The sequence below is a fragment of the Plodia interpunctella genome, chromosome 14 (genome assembly GCF_027563975.2).
Source record: "Plodia interpunctella isolate USDA-ARS_2022_Savannah chromosome 14, ilPloInte3.2, whole genome shotgun sequence".
Taxonomy (NCBI): Eukaryota; Metazoa; Arthropoda; class Insecta; order Lepidoptera; family Pyralidae; genus Plodia; species Plodia interpunctella.
Genome location: NC_071307.1, coordinates 9,167,234 through 9,193,240, shown reverse-complemented (window position 1 = coordinate 9,193,240; position 26,007 = coordinate 9,167,234). Strand labels below are relative to the sequence as shown.

The following is a 26,007-nucleotide window of genomic DNA, read 5'->3' as shown; positions in this document are numbered from 1 at the left end:
CATAAGCGTTGGTCACCCTACTCCTAGCAGTCGTAACTCATTGGTCTCAAGAGGAAATTCAACATTAAAGTCTCTAAATTTTGAGTACAAATTAAAGTAATATTTTTAATTGTTGTCAATGTTTTTAGCTGCAATTTTTTTTCTCAGTGACAACTCGATGCAATATATTCAAGAAATATTACAATACAGATTGAAAGGACATTACTATGACTTCAATATGATTACGTATCAAGTATTTATTTACTATACGTTTTGGGCTTAGTGATGCCAGAAGTACCGATTACTATGGCTATAAAGCTGTGACAGTGTTACAATACTATTCCGATAGAATTTACAATTATAGCTTCATTAGTGAACCTTGATATACTCGTACTTAAACAAAGTACCATAATAGTAGTAGCTGTAGCTGTCGCTAGTACCATTACAACATTGTGCAAGCAGTGATATGTATATCGCTCGCAATTCGTGCTAACTAACTTGTTTCCAATTCGGTTCGACCGCCAATTGTTGGTCGATAAACAAACCACGTCAAAGGCGGTTAGCCGACAAAGGGATAGGTGTATAGTATAGTCCAGTGGATTTCGAAGTGGAGGCCTGAGGCTCCGCAAATCATTTGTTCGGGCTCCGCAAAAATGTTGGTCCTATTGCCAAAAAAATACCTTAGTAGACTTAATAATATGAAAAACGCGTTGGAGAAATGATTTTTATGTGATACTAGATGTTTCCCGGGGCTTCGCTCCCGTGGGAATTTTGTGATAAAATATAGCCTATAGCAATCTTAGATAATGCACCTTTTTAATGATGATAGAATTTTTGAAATCGGTCCGGTAGTTTCGGAGATTACCCGACTCAAACATACAAACTCACAAACGCTTACCTCTTTATAATAATAGTATAGAATATTAAATTACAAAAACAAAGATAATTTATTTGAAAAAAACTAAAATGTACATTATTAAGTAGTATACAACTAGCGACCTGGCCCAACTTCGCACGAAGTCATATTTATATTTCGGGAATAAATTGTCTAAATAACAGTGAAAACTGAATTAAAATCGGTTGCGTCGTTTAAAAGAATAAAGTTTAGAAACATACAGGCGGAAGGAGACACACTTTCCCCATACATATTTCCCCGGCTAATGGGTACTTTGCAAATTTGGAGAGCATGCTATCATCTCACAAAAAAATACTAAGTTTTTTTATTATTATTAAAAATGAATTTGCCAAATGCCGCCAAAGACATGGGCACAGATCACCACAACTCGGGTTCCCGAAGGGCGCAGGCGTCGAGGTAGAACACGAACAAGATGGCGGGACGATCTAGATAAGTTTCAGCGTGGTTGGCAATATAAAAAGCTCAAGATGGAGACCATTGGATGACAAAAGGAGGACAAGGGTGGCCTTTGCCCAGCAGTGGGATACATAATACAAAATTAAAGGCTGTAAAAACAAAATCAAATAAAAATAGTGATTTTCGGAAAAATAATACTGTTTTACTCACGTTGGTGCAGCATTCAGTGACATTGTGGTGAGGTGTGGTCGGCCTGAGTCTGACGGAGACTGGTCTCAGCGTCTTCCCGAAAGCGTTCTCCGCGTGACAGTAGTAGTCACCCTCGTCGGCTTCAGATATCTTCTTGATGACCAGACGCATCGTGTATTTGGTTTGGTCCTGGCGGAGAAATGGTTTGACTCGAACAGATGTGCTATTGATCTGATTTACTTTGATATATTGTAATTTACTTAGGTAAGTATTGTATTTACTTAAGTATTTACTTATAGATCTTATATAAAAGAGATTGTTTCTGCAATGAAGGTTCACAACGTACATACATATAACCTTTGTAACTATTGTAACATATAATTAGGTTTATGTGATATCTTCACGTCAAAAATCAAGTGTTGGAGAGTGCACTAGGCATAAATAAATAAATAACATTTTCGGCGGAGCTGTGGTTTAAAGCTACAAAGTATATTCCCTTTAACGGTAAACTTTTATAAAAAAATTATCAGATGTTTAAGAATATTTTTTGTTGTTTCGAATTACTCTCTTTTATTCTGTTAAATGAAAAATAACATTCAGTGAGATTAATCTAAACTTTGTGACTTCAACAATTTCGCAAGAAAAACTGCCTGTGACTTTAATAACCTTTGAAATAAATCACTAGATATATTGATTTTACGTGAAAGACGTGAAATTTGATAAACTTTTGTCAGAATTATCATAAATCACGGCGTTTGAGATGACAAACGAACAGAAAGGGCCCGTTTAGCCTCTATTGATAGCTCCATGAATGACAATGAGGTTTAGATAATCGAATCTCCATAATATTAATTGGGATGGAGCCGAGGTGGAGAGCTGACGATTGCAAATTTAATTCCAAGTCCGATGGACGACTTTTGGATCGATTTTGTCACGTAAAGTATCTATCGCCACATAGATCATATAATTATAACGGCTTTGTGTCAGCTTGTGAATTAAAATTTTATTAGAGCAATATAATCAAAGTGTTCAAGTTCATATTATATTTTTCCGTATGCATATATTAGTAATACTTCGATAAGTATCTATTAGACTAAAATCTCATAAGCAACAAAAACTTTTAATACATACATGTGTACGATGATATTTTCTTTTTGTTTTTGGGGCATAAGTTATTGTCACACATTGAAAAGATACAACATTGAAACGTTGAGCGCCACAGATCTCAAATCGACTGTAGCTATGTACCTAATTGTTTTATACCTATACCTATTTCTTTTTTCTCTCACGGATTGACTGGAAGAGATCACGTCAAGGGACAAGTTTGGCGTTGCCACTAAATTTTTCTCTTTAATTTATGTATTTTTCGTGTATTGTTATAAAGTAATTACAAACAAACTTAAGTTCCCATGATACACAACCATCGATGTTTAAAATTGTTACATAAATTTGACGTCTTACCTCGGGATCCGCTACAAGCTGTATCGTATAGTTGGGTCCGTCGATAACGGGTGTTCTTCCATTGGGATCCCTCCAGAACGCGATGGTGGGTTTCGGGAGAGCTTCCACTCGACACTCCAGTATAACTGAGTCTCCGGCGGCGGCCATTGTGATTCCAGATGCTTGGATTGTTGGCACGTCTGTGGTAATTTATGACGATGATATTTTCTTTAGCATGTTTAAAACACGCTGTGAAATTGTAAGTAACTGGTATTAGAGTAAAGGAAGATTTTCACTCATATTGAAACACAGGATAAATAGAATAGATGTTATCTTTTTCTGATTGGCCCAGGAATCAGAAAAAGATCATTTTCCATCGACCATCCAGGGGATCGAACCCGGAACCTCTCCGTTCAGAGGTAAGCACTTTACCACTGCGCCACCGAGGTCGTCAAATGACCACATGTTCCGCTGGGAGCATCGCATTTAAAATTCATATGTGCAATTAAATTGGCGTTAAAATAGTGATAGTGTACTTACGTGATATGTTGATCTTCCTGGAAGCCTGCATGGGAGTTCCATAGCCGTTATCAGCGTAGCAAGATATCTGGTCCATGTCGCGGGTCACGTTGTGAATCACTGTCACCATGTGACGCGTCACCTCTTGACGGACTAGACGACCTGGGAAAAACGTTTTATCTGAGCATAGAACGTATCATATCACATTCTTACTAGCTTCCTTCAAGAATTGGTTTTCCTGCATCTAACCCTCTTGATTGGGCCCTTTCTAAACTGGTGCTAGGTCGAGTCACATCAGTTTCTTAGAAAGTCTATCTCTAAATTGAGCGTTTTTCCGGTTGCTCCGCCTTCATAGGGTTAGAGCCCAGAGTCTGCTTTCCTACTAGTTCTTCTGCAGTTCACACGATCTTAGTTGACAGACCATTAATGGTCGTGCCAATTGGCACGCTTATCGAGTTGACATCAAGTCAACACTAATTTGCAGGTTCTATATTTGCTTTCTTAATAGCTTATCTATATTTTTGTCGTTTACCTAATAATATTTTTTAGGTTTCTATAACTCAAATGGAAAGAAACGGAAATTTTATAAAATAACTCGTGCGTAAGCCCAGCTTTCTTGTGTAGTCCTTCACAGCTAGGTCTCTCCGAAACTACTGAACCAATTTAGTTAAAATCCGGTACAGTATGTAAATCTGTGACCCAAAGACAGATAAGTAACTTGAATAAATGAATTTTTATTTCGGGGTCTACGTTTAGGACATAAATTAAAACGAAGTAGTTTATTTGGCATATCTTCTCGAAGGTTCGTTCTTCCACTCTAAGGTTGACTGGGAGGCGATAAATCCGCCTTGAACATTTTATGTTTCTTTATGTATTATGCAAAAATAATATTTGTATAAATGTACTTATTGAATAAAGTTACAAACAAAAGATTGCTCAAAAAGAAAAGGCAGGTCTAAAAATAAGCAAGTAGTATTTTACTTCAGATATAAAGTGACAGTAAATAAGTATAAGGTAATATGTTACCTGAGATATAGAGTGATATTGTGGGTGTGGGAGTTCCCATGGCTATGCACAGGATGGTCATGCTGAAGCCCTCGCGCACAAGGTTCACTGGATTCACCGCAGGAGGCTAAATAATTATGATAACGCTGATAAAAACATTCTTGTTTTTAGTAATATCGTGTATATAGAATATATGGATAATGTTATTACATCTGTCTGTATGTTTCTAAGCTTTGTTTAAACCACGCAACGTATTTTGATGAAGTTTTCACTGTTGTTTAGACAATTTACTAATGATTGAAGAATGATTGAAGGAATTCATTTTGGTGCCATTTGGTAAGCTAGCCATTTTTTTAAATATGTAAGTACCTGCTTTTAATTCTCTAAATATAAGCATTAATTTTTAATTTTGTAACTAGATTAAGTTACATTTTTAGACACTTTTCTTCCATCAAATAAAGTTAAGTAAGTTTCTCATAATAGAAGTAGAAATAAATTACATAGCCCACGCGAATTTGTTATCGAGAAAGCAAACAGTCGGCAAAAATAAATTAGCTAATATTGACAAACACACACTTCGATATAATTGATATAAATCTGTGTTATCAACTCTAAAAATACGTGCTTGCGTAGCTTTCAATAATATCATAAAATCATAAGTTAATAAGAATAAAATAAGAACTTCTTCGAATCCAACACACAAGAGGTTACGGCGTAAAAATTGAAACATTCATATATTTTTTCGTAACAAAACTGAAAAGGAACAATATTAAAGGAACCTAACCTAATTGTGACAAAAGTAACCACATCATTAAGAGCCACGAGACCTTTATTTCGTTCTGGTGTGTAATTTACATATGTCAAATTGGATGTTATGAGCGGGTATTTATTTTGGGTGGTCGTTGGCTTTGATGTTCTCAATTGATTTGGGAGACGCGTGCTAGAAAAATACATACCTACCCACTTTCGTTTGACTTTTTGTGACTGTCCTATATGTACATGTTTGAAATGCAAAATTTGGCAAATCGTTGACATTATTTATAGGTAAACGCCATTCATACTTAGCGACATATATAGTGAGTCAATTAATCATTTGTTTGGTTCTTAATAATCAAAGACAACGAATTTTCTGGCCACAATATAAACTAACAATATGTCCTATATATTTGAGAAAATTTGGGTTTTTCATCATCACGCTTCATTCCAGCTTAGTACAGTCAACAGCATATTGAGTTGTCCTACCAAGAGATTAAGTATAATAGTGTTCAATTTGAAATGAATTGTATAATGTAAAATTTGAGAAAAAAATTGAGCATCTAGGATATTATACATAAACCCGTGCTTTGCCGCGTCACAGCCCCGTCGCAATCGTATCAAATAATCCATCAACGGGTCAAATATACATAGATATAAATAAATAAATAAATAATAAATAAATATATTAGGACAAATCACACAGATTGAGCTAGCCCCAAAGTAAGTTCGAGACTTGTGTTATAGGATACTAACTCAACGATACTATATTTTTATAACATATACATATATAGATAAACATCCAAGACCCGGGCCAATCAGAAAAAGATCATTTTCCATCACCCGGGACGGGTTCGATCCCCGGTCGGGTTCAGTGGCAAGATCTTTACCACTGCGTCACCGAGGTCGTCAATCAATGGATCGTATATAGGAGATCTAAATGAATTACCTCAACGTACGCAGGGTAGGCGGGATCAGTCCAAGCCACCAAGGTCTCAGAAGGCAAGGAGTCCCCAGCTGACGTATGAGCCTTGACCCACAGCACGTATTGTGTGTTCGGAGTCAGTTTCTCCAGGGTGTGACCATTGACTGTCGTGCGGATGGACGTCACGTTGCTTGGGCCGACTTGAGTGGGTGACTTGAAGTATAATCTGTGCAAGAATTGATAAATGAATCGATCTTACCTAGGAAAAGTGTTATGAAAGTCGATTTTCTTGTAAGGTCTATGGGAATATTTATATTACAACGTGTCTTCAACTTCAACATGTGTTCATTTACAAAGTCGACCTCCATAACGTGGTGGATACCACACCCGTCCGGTAACTAGAGGTTCTAGGTTCAATTCCCAGAGCGGACAAATATACCTCTGATCACAGAAATTAGTTTGCGGTTCTGGGTGTGTTGTGCCCGTTTCTGTGTTTCGTGTCCATCGGATCCGCGATACCAGTTTAGTGATTAGCGTTGGCCATTTATTATTTATTCAATTTGAATTAAAGAGGACGTTGTTAATGGTACAATTGTTTTTTCTGTATAAACGTGTCTCAAATAGAAATTATATTTCAAGAGAATTTATATTTTATTACATTCTATAATATTATATTTCTATACACGTTGAAACTAGGGACAGAATTTCGTCGTACGTAAACGTAGCTGCTATTTACTTGTAATAGAAATAAATCTTCGAAATGTCAAGTCTCTGTTAATACCTATTAAGTAAGAGCTTATACTGTCGCTCAAGTGAGGTCGGTGAAATCCACTGAATATAATTCGTTAGTGTTCGTTATAAAAGAACAGGGGGCTACCATGAAAACATGTAGCACGTTTTCTCTGTCTTTATTTATACATGATGCGTTCACAATTTGGTAAAATAGCATGTGAACGTTAGTGTGCGTGCGTATTTGTGTTTCGTGGTAGCCCCCCAGAATCCTATACCGTTAATATTAAGGTACGTTTGTTACACGTAGCTTACTTTCTGATTAGACTTTGGGATTAGATTTCCCTCGAGCTTGACCTTAATTTTAATTATCAGGACGTTCTGTTCTTTTTCTAGTTGTTGATATCTAAATAACAGGGAGGATAATGTCTGAGTGGGGTATCAAATGAAGGGTCTTCAAAGGTGATCCCGAAATATATATCCACACATATAATTATAAGACCTAAATTTGTTAATTTACGTCTTTGATTAATAGGCAGCGGTAAAATTTGTTGCGCCACTTCATCTTCACCTGTGCTTTGGAAGTCGGCAGTAAATAAAATAAATAAATACATTAGGACAAATCACACAGATTGAGCTAGCCCCAAAGTAAGTTCGAGACTTGTGTTATGGGATACTAACTCAACGATACTATATTTTATAACAAATACATATATAGATAAACATCCAAGACCCGGGCCAATCAGAAAAGATCATTTCCATCATGACCCGACCGGGGATCGAACCCGGGACCTCTCGGTTCAGAGGCAAGCACTTTACCACTGCGCCACCGAGGTCGTCGAGGCAGTAGTTTTATTTAAATTTTTGACGGTTTAAATAACTAGATTATTTAAAATAAACATGCTTACTCTACTTTTAGGTATGTTTATTAAATTTTTTGTGACAATGGTAAGTTTAAATGACTTAGCTACTTACGTATATGATATCTTCTCATCAGGCATGGAGAATTGCGGCGGCTGCCAGCTGAGGGTGAGCCAGGTGGCCGACTGCGAGGACACGGACAGCGAGTGCGGGGGGGAGGGTATACCGCTCACCTCCTTCTCCTCTGTGGACGGTGGTCAGGGTTTAACGGACAAAGAGATGGACAAGCTACAATAATTTGCTGTTCAAGAACATGCGAGGATGAGAGACACTTAAAGCTGTAGACAGAGAAGAGAGACTTCAACGTATATTTCGTTTCGTCCATACAAAAAGTTTCTTGTATATTGTGGGCGGGTGTATTTTCTGCATCCTCTAGATTTTGTACGTGGTTTGAGTTCGCGAGTGTTCCTCCAAATTTTGTGTGTTAATGTTGTGAGTTAATGTATTGTTTGCGGCATGTATCTAATATAAGTATTGTATGTAATATAGATAAGTAATAAGTTTTTATTGTTTGTGCTCGTCGAGGTAATTACTGCTTATTTTTAAATTTTAAGTTTCTCAGTAAGTATAATACCTTGTATTTTTATGAGAAATAAATTCTTTAAACCTAAAAAAGAGAGCTGCGTTTTAGAAATACGTATTGTATGACAGTGGGCATAAGTGACGTCGAAAATGTAAAAATACAAAAAAATATTTCTATATAGTGATTTTTGAATGACCACTTAAAGTGACATTGGATTATCGAGTTTCATTATACGTACGTTGAATTAAGGCAGTTTGACACTGGTCAAAGGCAACTCACCTCCTTCTGTGTAGTTGAAGAGTATCATGCTGGAGGGCAGCGAGTACCCGTGGCCGTTCCTCGCGACCACGAACAGCTGGTACGTGCCGTTCGGGATCAGCATGGGCAGGGCTACTGATGTGTTGTTCGTCTCTGTCTGCGTGCCCTGGGCCACATGCGTTTGTTGTTAGAAGACAAGATCATTTCCCATTCTTATCCCATTGTGATCGATGCCATTATCAGTTGATCCCGAATGCCCGTGATACTACTTTCAAACTCTTTCTATGAGGACACATAATTTCTAGGTCAGAAGAAAGGAATTACGAAGAAGTAGGTTCCAGATACGACTGTTTGTATCAATTTTAGACTTCAATTTTCTTCTTGGGCTATATTTTTTTCCTTTTTATATATCAGACGAACGAGGAAATAAAATATAACTACTTTCAAAGTCATATTTGCATTTTAAAATAGCCCAATTAAAAAAGGGGTAACCCAGGATTACTCAATGAAGAAAGATGATGTCAAAAGTTATTAACAAAAAGATGGCGATTGAACTCACTGTAAATGAAAAAGGAACATTCGTTTCCAAAGATCCACAGCCAGAAAATCCAGAACAGATTGTGTCCTGGTGCCGTAAAGCGAGGAGGCATCATAGAAGAAGAAGGTAGTAAATGAACTCACCTGAGCAAAGGAAGGCAGGGTATTATAGCTATAAGTCTGTGAGGTGTTGTTGATCCTCTGCCAGTGGATGACGTAGCTGGTGTCGTTTCCGGCGTCGGGAGACGCGATCCAGTCCAAATTCAGGACTCCTTTGCTGGAGACTCTCGCGTGGAGCTCGCGAGGTGGTCCGGGAAGAAGACCCGTACCTTGTGAATTTAAAACGGAAGTTAATTATAGTTAATCAGAAAGGACTTCAGTAGAAGTCGATTAGGTATTATCTATTTGATACCTTTTAACTTGAATGATCAATTGTTCAGTATCTCAGATTTTGAATACATATAGTTCTATGTACATTCATTTTACTTGTCATCTATGAGGAAGACCAATTTTTTATTGCTGAGATGTTTATCATAGTCATATCCACTAGATAATTTTTATAAATTTATATCTTTTAGAACGTAATGCACTAGAAAATATTATTATTTTGAAACTGTGTCAAATGTTTTCATCAAATTTCATGATTAGTTTCTTGATTAAACAAAGGAAACTAATACTTTTTGTTGCATTAAAGAAAAGTATAGAATTTGCACCACCAGCAAGAAAAACTGTTCGTGGTCTCAGAACAAGATAAATTTAATAAAACAACGTTAAAGTACCTTCCTCAAAGCACTGCACAATGTTCCCGATGTAGGGCACGCAGGAGTTGACGCCGCCGGAGTACGCGCCCGCGCACACGCCGCGGCACGACGCGGGCACGCCGCGCCGCGCGCAGCACGCCGCGTGGTTACGACCTGGGGAGGGGGGCGGGGGGTACGAAGTATAGAAGAAAGGAGGAACTGCTTTAAAAAAAAAATAAGAGCAAGCCAAGTTTCTTTTAATTCTCGAATACTAGGCTAGAAACCAGACCAGCAATAAACTTAGAAGAGGACAAAAAATTTAGAAATTATATAAAAGAAGTACTTTGTAAAAAGGCATATTACAAGTCTGATGATTATGTGAACGACAATAATGTCTGGCCCAAGCATGGTGCAGTATCCTCATAAGAATATGTAACTGATTTATGACATTATTACGTACGTTTTGTACATTTAGCTTTTTATTTATATGTATATTTTGTGTGACAATTTTCAATAATTTTTTTTGGAAATACATATTTTATTTTATTTATTTATTCAAATTTTGACATTTTTAATAATGATGTAAATTCGTCCTCCTAATTTTCAAACTTCACCGCAGCCTTGGAGAAAAGGCTGCGGTGAAGTTTGTTGCGCCGCTTCTTCTTCACTTGCGCTTTGGAAGCCGGCAGTAGACTTAGTTTAAGTAATTTTTTTGACGTCAATAAGTGATGTCATCCTAAATTGAATAAAGAATTTTGAATTTGAATTTGAAAAACTTAATTCAATAAACTTGTAGCCAAATTACAATATATCATATAGATGTCTTTGACGTTCTTCTGATCATTCGTATTCCTCATGGCCTGAGGGTCGTGGTCATTATGTTAAATGAAACACATACAACAACTTTCTTGGCATTATTAATGAAGTGGTTTGCCATTTACTTCTACATTTCAGACACAAGTTAATAACACTCTAGTCAACACTCGAGTCTTATTATATTTGCTTGGCCAAGCAGCTGTGTGCATTTTTTTGTTGTCATTTAGTAAGTAATTATAGTTTTATTTTTTATATAAGTAAGCATCTAAAATAATATATAAATGTAACTCCGTTAATTCCCAACAATTCATGTGTTCTTTCTCACGTTGTTTTTCATCAATTTCCTTTAATTCTTCAGCTCACTCTTATCGGATCAATCGTAACGCCTTTTGCCAGGTTTGCTCCTAGTTTGATGGTAGATTGTTGTAGTTTGATGGTTGAGCGACCAGCCCAAAAATGACTGCATTACTGTATTGTAAATATTTACTTTTAAGAAATAGGTGGTAAAAAGTTTTTATTTAAAAAAAAGACCACGCTCGCCTCTCAGTTACGATGTGAGTAAGAGGACCTTGTTAAATGATACAGCCTGTGAAAATAGTGAAGAAAATGGATTTTAAAGGAACTAGGTACATGTCTGCTTCATTGTCAGTATATTTAATTTCATCAATTTCTAGATAGACTGTAAATTCAACAAAGTCCTTGTTTTGACATCATAATTTGACAGGTTGCCGTGATCTGGTTGCTAGAAGAACCTTCAGTGAACCCCATGAAGAACCTCCAGTGTATAGCCCTTTCCCTTTGTATGGGAGGAGAAGTCGTTGGCGGATTCTATTTTTCTTTCTAATGGAATAAAATGAAGATAAAGAAGTTACCTCCAGCACCACACTTGAGCAATTTGGAGAACTCCTGCGTGCAGAGAGGAGCCAATGTCCTGAGATCAGACATCTTGGCGTCGTAGGAGCAGAGCGGCATACACACGCCGGCCAGCTGCACTCGCTCGCAGCACTCTGTCACGTTGTAGATGTTGGCTTCCTCTTCTTCTTCTACGATTATCTGTTGGTGTTGAGTGTATTTTATATAGCTGTGGTGGCTTGCAATAGTGTCAGTAAATAAAAATAAATAAATAATAGATACGGACAAACCACACAGATTGAATTAGCTCCAAAGTAAGTTCGAAACTTGTGTTATGGAATACTAACTCAAAGATACAAAATTTTATAACAAATACATATATACATAAACATCCAAGACCCGGGCCAATCAGAAAAAGATCATTTTTCATCATGACTCGACCGAGGATCGAAACCGGAACCTCTCGGTTCAGAGGCAAGCATTTTACTACTGTGCCACCGAGGTCGTCGAAAAGCCACAATAGTCAGTTATGTGTCACGTCAGGGTGTCCGAAAATTTATCTCCAAATGAGTTCCTCCATGATTCGGAAGGCACGTTAAGCCGTTGGTCTGATGATTTTGGGAATATGAACTTATAATGTTTTGAACTTAATTTCGTGTCTCACTTACCCTTAGTTTTCAAATTAAAATGTTTCTTACCTGACTCTGTGTCCTGAAGATGACTCTTGGAGACGGAGAACCCACTCCATGCTCGTTGACAGCTTCCACGTAGATCTCATACTCTGAATTGGACTCTAAGTCTTCGAGGATGTAGGGAGAATGGACCTGAATACAAAAGAAAAGGTTATTAAGTACAAAACATTATTATACATCATAATATGTCTTTAGTGATTAGTTTAAATTAATTTTAAAAGACCCCCTTCAATTCTAAGTATATTTCTCGGATTTCTGAAATCCAAAATTCACACATTCACTTATTACCTTCCACTTGCTTCCACAACTCATCTCAACTTGAGACATTTATTCTACTTAATTTATGGAGGACCTTTAATTGGCTCCTTTGCTAACCATCCAAGTTCTTTAAAAGAATCACTTACCTTCAGAATGGCTCTGTAATCCTCATCATTGTTATCACTAGTAAGCGATTTGTAGTGAAGGTTGTAGTACATGACGGTGTCTCCCAAGGCCGCTGGCGGGGACCAGTGCACTACAGCGAAGTCTGTGTCGATGTTGGTCAAGTGCAGCCACGAGGGGGCGCCGGGGAGGACGCCGTAGCCCTCCAGCAGGCAGTTCGTGTAGGCCGACATGTAGCGGAGGCATCTGCAGGAAGATTGTGATTTGTGCTAGGCAATGTTCGTGTTGAAAGAAAACAAATGAATGCAACTCATATAATAATTGAAATGGATCTAGCAATTTTGACTGTTACTTTTCTAATCACGTTTTATACTACTGCAAATAAACTCGACAAGATCATTAGATCATTAGATCGAAGCTAAAAGAATATAACCATAAAAAACAACTGACATCTAAATATTTAAAATAATGGATGAAAATACTATTGGGTATCACAAAGCATCTTGACAAAGTTATTTATTAACACAAGAAAAAGATACGAAATTAGGATTACATTATACAGGACTCACTTGAAATGATTGAAGTCCAAAGTGGTGATATTCCCGCTGCAGAGCGGCAAGCATGGGTCGATCAGGCCCCTCGAACGGCAGCACGGCGTGTGGTCCATGCCGTTGGCGAGGCAGCCGAAGGTGACCCCGGCCCAGGGCGCGCATATCATCAGATCTGTGACCTGGAGCTGGGGGTTAAGAACAGCCCGACGGTTGATGAGGTTAGTCACAAATGAGTGCTCATGTGGTGTTCGGAGGCGATGAGGTTGTTGGCGGTGGAGTGGTCAATCTAATATTCGGTGCTCAGACCAGGATATAATGAGAAGTGGTTGTTGAATTGAGTTGAATTGTGGTTGGTCTGGTATTTTGTGAATGAGATGTAGGTGGCATGTGTATTGAATATTGACACTTCATTACTAGTTAATGACACATTTAAAACCGTGTATCAAAATGAGTACACAATGAACACATGGTACAACAACACACAATGATGCAAAATATATTTTTTAAAGACATTTTTATAATAACATAATTTTTGCTTATACACAATTATATGATGTAATATAAAATAAATTTCTAAGTTGAAATAACAAAACAGCTGTAGCAATTCAAATACTTTTTCATGGCGCAACCAGACATTAATAGCTCCAGATGAAATGATAATGCAACACATATTGGTCATGATCATGAAACTGAAACACATAGAAATGTGAATGAACATATACACGAGTATTACCTGGATTTCAAACGTCTTGGTGGGGTCGCAGAGTTTCTCCACGCATCCGTTGTGGTTCACACCCGCAGACACACAGCACCCCTTGATATCGGGGAGTTTGGGAGCCTTTGCAACTTGCGTGGACTTCATCTTGCCGGGAGTTAGTGTTAGCGATCTTGAATTGAAGAAGAATTACGTTAGTTCTGTGTTATTGATGCTGCGTCTAGTAGAATATCGTAGACTATGATCATGATCAATGAACTAATGTGTAGTAACAGGTATACTTTTATAATCACCCGTGCCCTAAAGATCAAATTTTGGTTGAGATATTCTCAGAAGATATTCTCTTGGATACAGCAGTGTTGGAAGACTGATTCCATTGATAACTTAGTAATTTTAATTAATTGTATTATTCTATTTGTATACGTATAACTGATATAGATGTAAATGAAGTTATGATTTAAAAAGTTGTTGTGTGTGTTTCAGTTCAAGTAATGACCACGACCCTCAGCTATGAGGAATACGACTATGAAGAAGAAGAAGACGATATAATAGACTGGAGAAAAGAGAGAAAAAGATAACATAAAATGATTATAAAACGTTTACCTGACAGCATAACTCGGAAGGCTAGACCCATGAATATTATAGCCGGTCACAGTCACTTCATACATCGTGAATGGCAGAAGGTCGTCTAACACCAAAAATGTCTTATTCGCCAGGACCTGAAATGATTTCTTTTTCTGACGACAGTCGAAATAGTTTTTAACATCTTTATAACAATTTCTATCGGGATAGTGTAAGTAACTATTGTCGGTGGCCAAAAAAATGTTGTTATATAATATGTATTGTTTTTAGTAAATAGACCGATGGCTCCCATCGTCAACTCGTGAACGGGCCCTGCCAAGGGGAACTGGTCTGCTCGATTCTCATATATTTTGTTTAGTTAATCAACTATTTGTTAACACTAAACCATAATAACTTTTATGTATTGTTTATTTAAATTTAATTACGAAAAGTGTTTGTAAATGTCTGATTTCTGAATAAATCTACCGATGATACCAAAGTGCAATCTAATTGTATTATTCTGTTATTACCTTAGTAGTCGTTACTTGTATCGTCTTCGTCTCATTCTTCATCGAGCTCTCAGACGGATCAATCAAATGCGCGTCGAACGATCGCAGCGTTGTTACGTTGACGATATACTCTGTGACGGTGTCTGCGTTCTCCACTGGAGGATTCCAGGTTACATTCAGCTGTTTCTCATTTAGAGGTTCCACTTCTACATCTTCTGGTGGACTTGGTAGTAGCTCTGTAATGAAGGAGACGATATTAGAAAATACTTAATTAAAATTTGACGTGGAAAAGTGCCTGCGGAGGTCTATTTTCTGTATAAGCTTTATTTTTGACTTTAGTCGTAGTAAAAAACATTAAATTGTGGCGATGTTTTGCAATTTTGAGTCTTCTTTCAAGACTCTGAAGGGTGATTTGTAATTGCATTATCATCTAGACAATAGTATTAAAACGAATGATTTTAAAAAAAATCTGTTATTTTCGGTGAACGAATTTCATAATTTATGTTCATTGTCTGTTGCTCTCAATTTTGAGACCTTAAATAGAAAATTTTATACAAAATAAATCTGCAACAAGTGAAAACTCAAATGAAAATAACATATTAAATTCCGGGCTAAAAGAAACTGGATCAAACGTTTTCTTACTCATTTAATAGCTTCTCAAACAAATTATGAAAGTTTCTAATTGTCAACCAATACTCATAAATGTGTCAAGAATTTGTTAAAACTTGGACATCTTTCGAAAACGAGACAAATATTCTAATTTACGAAAAATATATAATTACTTTTGATTTATGAGTAAAGTTTAATGTGAAATTGAACGAATAAAAAGTTCGTGAGCTCATAATAAGTTGTGTAATAGCTAATAAAGTAGCCGCCAGTGGAAGATTTCAAATAAATGATGCTATTAAAGTAGAACTAAAGAGTTTTACAAAGGAATTTCACAAAGGATATGGCTTTTTAGTGAGAAATTTAATGAAAGTGCGTTGATGCAATTAAACTCCTTTGGAAATTATATTAAAAGTGAAATATTCAGGACAAAAGCGATATTAATGAACGACATTGAAATAATATGGGTACATAACGGCGTGTTTTTGACATGTAACAGTATTAAGAAATTAAATTCAGCATGTGTTTCGTTGTATTAATATAAACCAATCAATAATATAATGTAATGATATATTATTACAACCACAGTCATGAATCAAAAGAACCCTTGGCAGATATATTTTTTTCGAATTGAAATGACTTTGTTAACTAATAGAAAGATAACTCTATGAATACGTTTTGGCAGAAGTTTCAGACGCGCTCCTGGATCCAGCAGTTCCTTCCTATCCTAACTATCGTAATCCTAACTATTATCATAAATACGAAAGTAAGTTTGTTTGTTACCTCTTCACACTCTATCTACTCAAACAATCTTCTTGAAATTTCGCCTACATGTAGTTGAAGTATGGAGAAGGATATGTCCTTCTCCATATCCTATGGTATATACCCTATGGGATTCATGCGGGCGAAGCCGCGGGGCAAAAGCTAGTAATTTATATTCAAGAGTAATGCCCGTATCACAAAACTAACAACGTACCAATCCCTTCAACGATACAAGCCAGCGTCTTCTCCATGTAAGATGCGCAGGAGTAGTGAGTCTTGATGTTGTCCGTGACTGGAGTGAACTCTCCACGACAGACGTCCTGACAAATGTCCGGGACGCGTTCCTGGACGCAGCACGGCACGTGGTTCCGGCCGTCTGCCATGCATCTGTGTAACAGGGTTTAGTAATTCTTAGAGTAGGGAAGTTAGTAATTCTTAGGGTGAGTTGCACCGTTAACTATGACGTTAATTTTAACGTACTCAGAAAAACGTAAAGTCATTTTGTGTAAAGGTCAGTGGCGCGCCGATTAAAATCAACGTCAAACTGAATGGTGCAACTCACCTTTTATTGTTGTTATTTATTAATGTCAAGTAATATGGATTATATATGACATACAATCGGCTACTTGAATGGTTAAAAAAATAATACATAAAGGTATTTAAATAACTAAATACAATAATGAAACGTCACTTTAATTGGTCAGTTTTATTGATTACGTAATTTTAATTTTTTTTATTTTCGATAAAGTATATTATGAATGAATTTTGACTCCAAAAATCTTGACGTCATAATACATTACTGCCGTAAAACATTTAAATCGCATAATTACTGCAATTACCTTGTGACTTTCTTTTTATACCCAGTCAAATAGCCAATGAGTCTCGTTTTATCTATGGTATTGTTATACCAAAACCAATGATCATACTAAATGTCTTTCGTATCTTTTGCAGAATGAATGTCCTTCAAAAATCTGGATGGCTAAATAAATTGTAAAGTAGGATAATGGAGAAAGTAGCTTTAAACTAAATGAACTCTTAAACTGTTATCTTATATTCTTAGCCGAAGTTTTCTTCAGATATTGCTAAGAATTCTCGTGGTCAGCAGAGTTTCTGTGAAGTCATAGTTTAAGATTCTCAATTGTTTCAAAGTGTCTCAATAGTTCGATCCGTGTTCAGTTATACTGAAGTTAGATTGGCCCCAATATCGACGACGCTAAACAAACCTAACTTCGTTTCTAAGCTTCAAAGCTGCGGCAAAAGTTTCCCGGTTTTATTGTCAGAAAGGAATTATTATTTAAGCTTTGTGATTTTTAATAATAGTGGTAACAGTAATCAGGATTGTAAGATGAAGAATCTTTTGAAGTTTGAGTGAATTGTGGACAATTTCGAAGATAATATAATCTTGTGAATAAATCCTTCACAATTCTTTATAGATTGGAACCAGATTTTGGGAAAGGCTGAGTTAATGGATTTTCACTTCAGCCTTTGATGCTGGATTCGAAGCGAAGGAAAAACACAGAGTCTGATAGCTGATTCTTCTTCGATGTCGTTTGTGAAAGTCAAACAGGTAAAAAAGGCATGTATGAGAAAAGGGTATATATGACGCTGAGACAAAGCGAAACGACGGTAACATCAAATGGTTTAACGAATATGTCCTTAATCTTAATACTCTACATGGATAAAATAGTAACACAAAAAAGAGCTCCAATGGGTTTATGTAATTGAATGATGATGATACTTACTTGACGATAGCAGGGAAGTCGGGTTGGCAAGTCTCCGGGTCCTGGCCCGTGCCTTCGAGGATGGTCTGGATGCTGCAGAAGCCCAGGCAGGCCTTGGACACGTTGGCGGTGACGCAACAGTCTGTGTAGTTGTGAGCCAAGGCCACTAGAATGAAAATATTCCTTTAGAATGTAATTTTTTTAGGAATTCCAGAAATGTGGAAATAAAATGACAAAAGGATGAGACCAGAGAATTATCTATTGAAGAATAATTTAGATGTTTATGGTCGTTTTGTGATTTTATAGACCAAAACATGGCAGCTGAATTATTTTACGATGAATTGTACAAAGTTGGTTCGTAGTAGAAACAATAAATGTTATATTCCTCATAGCTGAGGATGATTTAATAATATAAACGTATAAACTATATTGATCAAACTATTAAAGAAACAAAGGAAACTAAATTTTTAGGACGGTTTATCAATAACGACATGACTTGGAAAACCCATCTGGACCATGTTAGTAAAAAGCTTAAACAATTTTAATTTGCTTTGTTCATGTTAGATAAAGTAGCAAACCAAAATGCCCTTCTTACGGCTAATCATGGATATATTGCCCCCACCCTAAGATACGGTATTATTTTCTGGGGAAATGCCTCTAAAATTCAGGACGTTTTCCTAGCTCGTAACGTCGCTCAGACAAACTACATTTATTGCCAACAAACACTGTATTTCTCCATAAAAGTGTGTATACTGTGTATATAATGGCTCCTAAACTGTACAATAAATTGTCTGGAAATCTAAGAATTACAAATAACTAACATACCTTTAAAAGAGAACTATCAAAGCGACTTATCAAAAAAGCTTATTATTCTGTTACTGATAATTTCAATTAATTTAATTAAGTATTTTTTAATCTTTTAATGTAATTATGTACCTGACAATTAGATAAATTATGTAGACACTTTATATAAATATTATGTAACTTCATTTTGTAAAACCTATGACAGAAATTTCGTATGCCTTATGGCGGGACATAGAGAAGCTCATTCCAATATATTATACCTATTATATAACCTTTGTTCAAACGTATTGAATTGAATAAATGGAATATAACACACGCACTTCCTATTAATGGATTTGTTTGCCTTTTCGATTTCACACCCAGGTGAATCATAAATTACATTGAGTGCAGTTTCCTCACGTTTTCCTTCGCCAGATAATACCTACTAGAAATATAATACTAGAAGACTGAAAAGACGGTAGACCAACCTGATGAGGGTGTCGGTGCATTGGCAGAGTAGCTGTCAGTACCGTTCTGCTGGAAGGGCGGCGTCAGCCCTCGAGAGATCACTATAAAAAAGAAATCAAATTTGTATGTATATATTTGACTAAATATATCATTAGGTACCTATAAAGCTTTTGAATGGATATAAAAGGTTTAAACAGAATATTTTTGCAAAGTTTACAGGGTTTCCGGTGAAGTTTATTGCGCCGCTTCGATCATATTTCCGTTCCATTCTGTTTCAAGCATACAATAATCTTATTTGAAATGGTGCAATGACAGTGACGTTTCCAAACGATTGTATCCCTGTCATAAATAACAACTTCGTGTGTATCCCTGCTTTAGTGATGGGAAAGAATGAACGCTTTGTCTATTCACCGCCAAAAGCCGTAAGTGCTTTAGAAGTCGACTATAGACATCGTTTTAAGCAAATTTTTGACTGCAAGAAGTGATGTACTATTCGATATTATCCTAAATTTTAATTTAAAATATAACAGACAGATGAATATACCATCTTAATATAAAAAACGTGCTCTTATATAAATGAGAATAAGTCCGATTGAAAATAAGTGTTTAATCAAGCGCCTTATAACTTAGAAAAGATTTGTAAACTTACCGACTAATTTATGGAAACTCCTGACTGGAGGCTCTGTGTTTAGCTCGCACATGTAGAGGCCGGCGTCAGAGGGCTTCACGCCCTTGATGACCAGCGCCCACACGTCGCCCCCCTTGGCGATGCCAGGTCCTTGGAGGGGCTCGTCAGCTGCGAACAAGAGCATAAAGTTAAATGTGATTAATATGTGATTAATACCTTATCGATCTGTCGCTGGTTCAGTGGGAGAGATCCCTTCATGTTATATGTATGTCATTTTATTTATACTATTAAGTATGAACTATTAAATACTTGTATGTTTTGTACAATATAGACACCTTTACAAACCAATAATAACAAAAAATAAACATTACAGGATTAATGTTCATTTAGACAAGGCAAAATCACATTAAGTTTTTATAGTTATTCGAAACTTTTCGTTTTTCGATAAAAAATGAACTAAAACAATAAATCTGGATTAAAAGGATTAATATTATTGCTAGCTGTAAGTTCAGAATTAAGTTTTGCAACATTTGATTACGACGAGAAAATTCTGTATATTAAACTATTAATAACACTGTAATGCAGTTTACTACCTTTAATAATAATGATTACATTCTATGCTTAATACACTGTTAATTAGAGTTTGCAAAATTTACATAGAATAAAATTATTTAGAACTAGGCAAGTAAATTACAATTTTCATTCAAGTCCTTAAAATCAACAAGAAAATAGGCGCGCTTTTTGTTTTTTTCACTACTATATTTTTTTTTACTATAATTTGTAACCGGCCAGTCTTGCGGTACTTGTAAATTTTTTAAAAGCTGATCGCATTCCACAGTCCATTTATACATTCGAAATTATATATACACAATATTTACACAGTATAATCCGTTGAATATTTACACAGTTTCCCGAAAAACATTTCGTTATTTGTCAGTTAGGGATCTTTCACGAGCTCACAAGTTGAACTTAAAAAAAGGTCCCCAGAGCTATATTTTAAACGAGTGTCAGCACTTGTTTTATCTGTTTTTGTTCACAAAAACTACCTTTTGTTCTTTTTACAGGCTTTTGGGCTTAGTCAAAAATATTGCATGTAGGGATTGCTGAAATGAAGGCGAGTGTTCGAGTGAAGGATTTATCGACAGGATAAATAAAGCTGCTCTTTTGAGTTTTATTTTTACAGTTTACTCGGTTATATAAATATCTGCTGCTATTAAAAACACTGCAATGTGAAACTTTGTTAATTCAAAATGGTTTTTACGAATTGCTTTAAACGAATGTATTTCTTTGTATTATATATATAAAATTAATTTGCTTATGCGTGTTTAAAAGAATTGGTCAAAACAGTGTGTGTTCGTGACTTATAATTAGTTGCATGATAATATCGTAAATGTCCGTTGTGTATGCGATAGTTGAAAGAATATACTCACAGTCATCATGCAGGACCTGCACGCGCTCGTCCCTGGTGACCCTGACGGATCCAGCAGTCAGCAGCTGCAGGTCCCTCGCTCGCCGCCACAGCACGGGCTTGTCCCGAGCACCCAGCACCACGCACGTGAGGAGCGCATCCTCCCCACTCCTAACCGCGACCCCTCCCCCTGGGGCTTTCATCCAGGCTTCTTTGACTTCCTCTTCTTCTTGAGAGCCGTTGGAGGTGCTGGCGCTTTCGACTGATTCATTCTTTTGTTCTGTAACCAAGAGAAATAAAAAAAAAGTTAATCATCATCATCTTATCATTTGACATCGGCGCAATATGTGTTTTCTTTCTATAAGTGTCTATTTGCTGTCATACTCTCGTCCAATCCTAACTACTAACTCTTAGTTTACTTGTGTCTCTTTCCATCCAAAGGTTGGCCGGAAGAAATTGCATTAGCGATAAGTCCGCCTTTGCACTCATTATGTTTGAATATCTTGTTGTAACTGTACTCCTTTGTGAATGGTGCAATAAAGAGTTTATCTATATATCTAAATAGAAAATAAAAAATAATATAGTAAATAGTATAATAATATGCTCGAAATGTTTGGTTTAACCGAGAACGTTCTCGACGCAGAGCGTTGCCGCTCCTGCGCAAGTCTGGCGTTTTACAATTTTTGACATTGAAATGCGCAGTGGTAACATGCAATATTGCGTTGTTCTGTTGACGGAACACAACGCAACGGCAGCAATGAGACCTCACTCACTCTTACAGGCGACTTACCGGCACGTGTTTTCTCCAGCTCAACTGCTGAGTTTTGCGGAAACTACACCAAGACTCATGTTTGATCGGTTAATCTTCATAATGCCAATCACGCAAAGGATCGGACATGGAACGGCTAAGCCGATGGCTTTGTCATGCAATTAACGGTGGAAAGATTAATCTCCATTAACGCTTTTGGCTTAACTGCCTCTGTAGTCCAGTGTTTTAGGTTATATCTATTATCATGTGGGTTGTAAGGTCAATCGATTTGTAGACGCTGGTCTCAGAGTTTTTAAGTTACATATCTTGGTTTCCCTTTTTGTATGCATTGTACGTACCACTTATTTATATATGTAGAAGAACATAGTATTACAAGTGTAACTTAACGCTAATATTGCATGCCTGTAAGGAATGAAAACTGAAGGAAAACAGTTGAATATATTGAATTGTACGTGCCATCTGTGCCTTGTACACAGTTACTGCAATAAAGATATTTGAGTTTGAGTTTTCACATTCGGAACCACGGATATTTACAATGAATCAAATTATTATACTTTATTTTTTAATTAAAAATAAATATATTTATCATTTCTTTTCACCAAAATATATAAATATTTTATTGCTATAAAATATATAAATATTTGCGCGGTTGCATGCCGGTTGGTTACAGTCGACTATGTAAATCTTGCAAATAAATGATTCTATTCTATTCAAAACTTTCAGTTCCGGTTCAATAGAACTAACGTTTAGACCAAGAAACACAGCCTTGTGTTTCTGTCATAAGGTTTAGGTTTGCTTACATTGCAATCGCTTCCCAAATACCACCAAAGTGCGAGACTTGAAACAGCCCATATTTTTATTAATATATTAGAACAAATCACACAGATTGAGTTAGCCCCAAAGTAAGTTCGAGTCTTGTGTTATGATATTGTAACTAAACGATATCATATTTTATAACATATACATAAGTAGATAAACATCCAAGACCCGGGTCAATCAGAAAAAGATCATTTCCCATCATGACCCGACCGGGGATCGATTCAGAGGCAAGCACTTTAACCACTGCGCCACCGAGGTTGTCAAAATTACCCACATTCCCCACTGGGCTTCAATATAATCCTGTGGCCGAAAATAGCATATCCTTACCTACTTAACTAACACGGGTAACCCGCTTGGCAGTTGTTATCATACATATTGATTCATTTTCGAAAATATGGAGAAAATTGAAGCCAGTTCGGTCGGCAATGCTCAATTTGCGATGATTTCTTTATCCCAGAGTGTGAGAGCTGCGCTGAATCTAGATGAGGAGAGGGTTGGGCTTTATTGATAGCGATACTGTGATACTGTACGTGCAAGGAATGAGGGGTTTAGCGTTTGAGTTGCTCTCGAAATATGTTATGGCTTTATTGACTGTATTTATGAGTTGAGAGCTGGGAATTCATTGAGGTGTTTCGCGTGAAATGTTTGGGTTAAAGTAAAATATTGCATTGCAAATATAATATTTTATTTGAATAATTACAGAAAATAATAGCTTGCTGATTATACTACTATCAAATAGACAATAGCTATATTTTTTACATAATAATGTATAGATGGGACCCAAAATATATAACAGCTTACTAAACATATAAGAAATTGTAAGGAATTAAGTAGGAATACACATTATTTAACTTATTGGTAGGCGACGCTTACAATTTTTTAAAATAAATATTGAAATAATTTTAAACTAAACTTAAATTAAAAAATATATATAAATGAAGAACAACAAAATTAAACGTACCTACCTAGCTAAAATTAAAACGAAACAAAAAAATAATTTAAATAAAAAAATTGAGTTGAGTTTTTTTTTTAATTTCATTATACCTTTTGAAATGAAATTATAATTTAACAATCTTAATTTGTATTGATTTCGAAATGTACATATATTTTTTTTGTCTTTTTTAACATGATTAATTTTGTATGCCATTTGGCGCAGAACAGAGCACTGTTTTTATCACAGACACCATATCTATAACTGAAGAAATAAATAAATGGTCGATTGAAAATATGATATTAGTTTCCAAAGGAATATTCACACTGAATATAGAGATATTATTATATCTATAAATCCAGTGTGAATATTCCTTTCTTTCAGTGTGAATAGGGGCAAACATTACAGGTTTAAGAATTAAATTCTAGAATTTAATTATATATTATAGAATTAGGAATAAAAACTCGCTGTTTGTCGCACTATACGCGCAAGATTCTCTTAACATTTATATTCGTAGGATTCAAGGAATATATATGCCCTTAGGCAGGGCAAGGGTGAGCCCTCTTAAATCCCTTAGGGTCGATGCATAAGGCATGTAGTTTTTAAACTCTATATATGGCGATTGTTAGAAAAAAATACTATTTAACAAGTTTATTTGTTAGACAAATTAAAAATATATATATTCATTTCGCTCCTACTTTTGAATGGTTGAACCGATTTTGATCAAATATATCAAATATTTCTAACCACCGCATAAAAATTTGCTATCAAATAAAAAAAAACCGCATCCAAATCGGTTCACCCGTTGTCGAGCTACGGTGCCACGTACACAGACAGACAGACACACTTAGCGGTCAAACTTGTGACATTCCTAGTTTTGTTAAAAAAGTATTTACTACGTTGCCTAGACGCCATCTTCAGTGAATCTTCATAATTTATCGAATAGAGCGATTTGTAAAAATTTTTTGTAGTGCGATAAAATTAAAAATCGAAATTGCAGCATTTGAATTTAAATATCAATCAAACTGAGAATATAATGAATTTTGAATGTATAGAAGTTTAAACGCGGCCATACAGTGTGTAAGGGCCCTTACAGGTTGATGTATGGCAGCCATTACAAAACAATATTTGATTACCCTTTGCCGGAAAGCAATTAAGGGCTAATATGCTTTGATAGAATTATTAACGTTTAAACGACCAGTATTCGTTCTTACATACCATCAAATTTAATAAAAACGAACTGTCTGTCATGCTTTCACAGCTGAACTGTTAAACCGATTTTGATGAGATTTGGCATGTCAATATAGTTAAAGACCCCTGTGCAAACATAGGCCACTTTTATCAAATTTATAAACCCAAAAACCGGAAAATAGTGTGAATATTTGTATGTCAAAAGCCGATACATTTTTCTGCGGTCGTTTTGTTTTGTTTTGTTCCGCTCTTAAATAGGCCCACGTGGCGACTAAGGGAAATATCGTAGGCAGCTGATAGGCAACAATTGCATTCCCAAAGAGGGTTGACGTCAGGCTGGCGGCCGGTTGTAAAATCGCAGTCGAATCTACAAATGTAATATTTTATTGCTGACTGGGCTCCCGGCGTCACAGCCCCGAAAGCAACCGGCAAAGATGAAAAAGAGATATCTCGCCGCGGACGAAGCTACGGGCAACCGCTTGTTTGATCATAAAGACGCAATTATGCTTTGTTCCCTTCAAAAGAGTTAATTATTTTCAGTATGATGGTATATGTGTTATATACACTGTACTACAAAGCTCCATTTGATAAGCTTTAAGCTCAAAGCTGTTTTGAAGAGCTCCTCCTCCAATATACATCTTTGACCTCGGCTCCTTAACTACTCGTATATCTATGCCAAATTCATCAATATCGGCCTAGCTATTTTGGCACAAAGTCCTCTACCGAGTCTGTCTGTCTGTTAAGCGATAAACTCAAAAACTACTGGATGGATTTTCATGCGGTTTTCACCAATAGATAGATTCCTTAGGAAGGTTTAGGTATATAATCCTTAAATATTATAAAACAAAGTCCTCTACCGTGTCTCTCTGTCTGTTCGCGATAAACCCAAAAACTATTCGATGGTTTTTTCATGCGGTTTTCACCAATAAATAGTGTGATTCCTGAGGAATTCCTGAGGTTTTTACCCGAGCGAAGCCGGAACGGGCCGCTAGTTAAATATACATTGGCACTTAA

General features: G+C 36.2%; 1 protein-coding gene across 3 annotated transcripts in view; it reads right to left on the bottom strand.

The window, feature by feature from the left end:
• LOC128675506 (uncharacterized protein) overlaps positions 1-26,007 on the bottom strand; it is a 152,885-nt gene that overhangs the window by 6,048 nt on the left and 120,830 nt on the right. For 2 of the 3 annotated variants that reach the window (XM_053754958.2, XM_053754957.2), the window contains 21 exons: positions 21,306-21,563; positions 19,897-20,043; positions 19,268-19,348; positions 18,018-18,162; positions 16,490-16,662; positions 14,929-15,143; positions 14,441-14,556; positions 13,856-14,009; positions 13,141-13,307; positions 12,595-12,817; positions 12,197-12,322; positions 11,519-11,699; positions 9,870-10,004; positions 9,235-9,419; positions 8,575-8,719; positions 7,827-7,956; positions 6,147-6,348; positions 4,466-4,571; positions 3,461-3,601; positions 2,942-3,120; positions 1,502-1,669 (listed from right to left, as the gene is read on the bottom strand). In XM_053754958.2, the coding sequence (XP_053610933.1) occupies positions 1,502-1,669; positions 2,942-3,120; positions 3,461-3,601; positions 4,466-4,571; positions 6,147-6,348; positions 7,827-7,956; positions 8,575-8,719; positions 9,235-9,419; positions 9,870-10,004; positions 11,519-11,699; positions 12,197-12,322; positions 12,595-12,817; positions 13,141-13,307; positions 13,856-14,009; positions 14,441-14,556; positions 14,929-15,143; positions 16,490-16,662; positions 18,018-18,162; positions 19,268-19,348; positions 19,897-20,043; positions 21,306-21,563 (3,377 nt within the window). The remainder of the gene's footprint in view (positions 1-1,501; positions 1,670-2,941; positions 3,121-3,460; positions 3,602-4,465; positions 4,572-6,146; positions 6,349-7,826; positions 7,957-8,574; positions 8,720-9,234; positions 9,420-9,869; positions 10,005-11,518; positions 11,700-12,196; positions 12,323-12,594; positions 12,818-13,140; positions 13,308-13,855; positions 14,010-14,440; positions 14,557-14,928; positions 15,144-16,489; positions 16,663-18,017; positions 18,163-19,267; positions 19,349-19,896; positions 20,044-21,305; positions 21,564-26,007) is intronic. The other variant, XM_053754959.2, reaches the window with a different exon arrangement.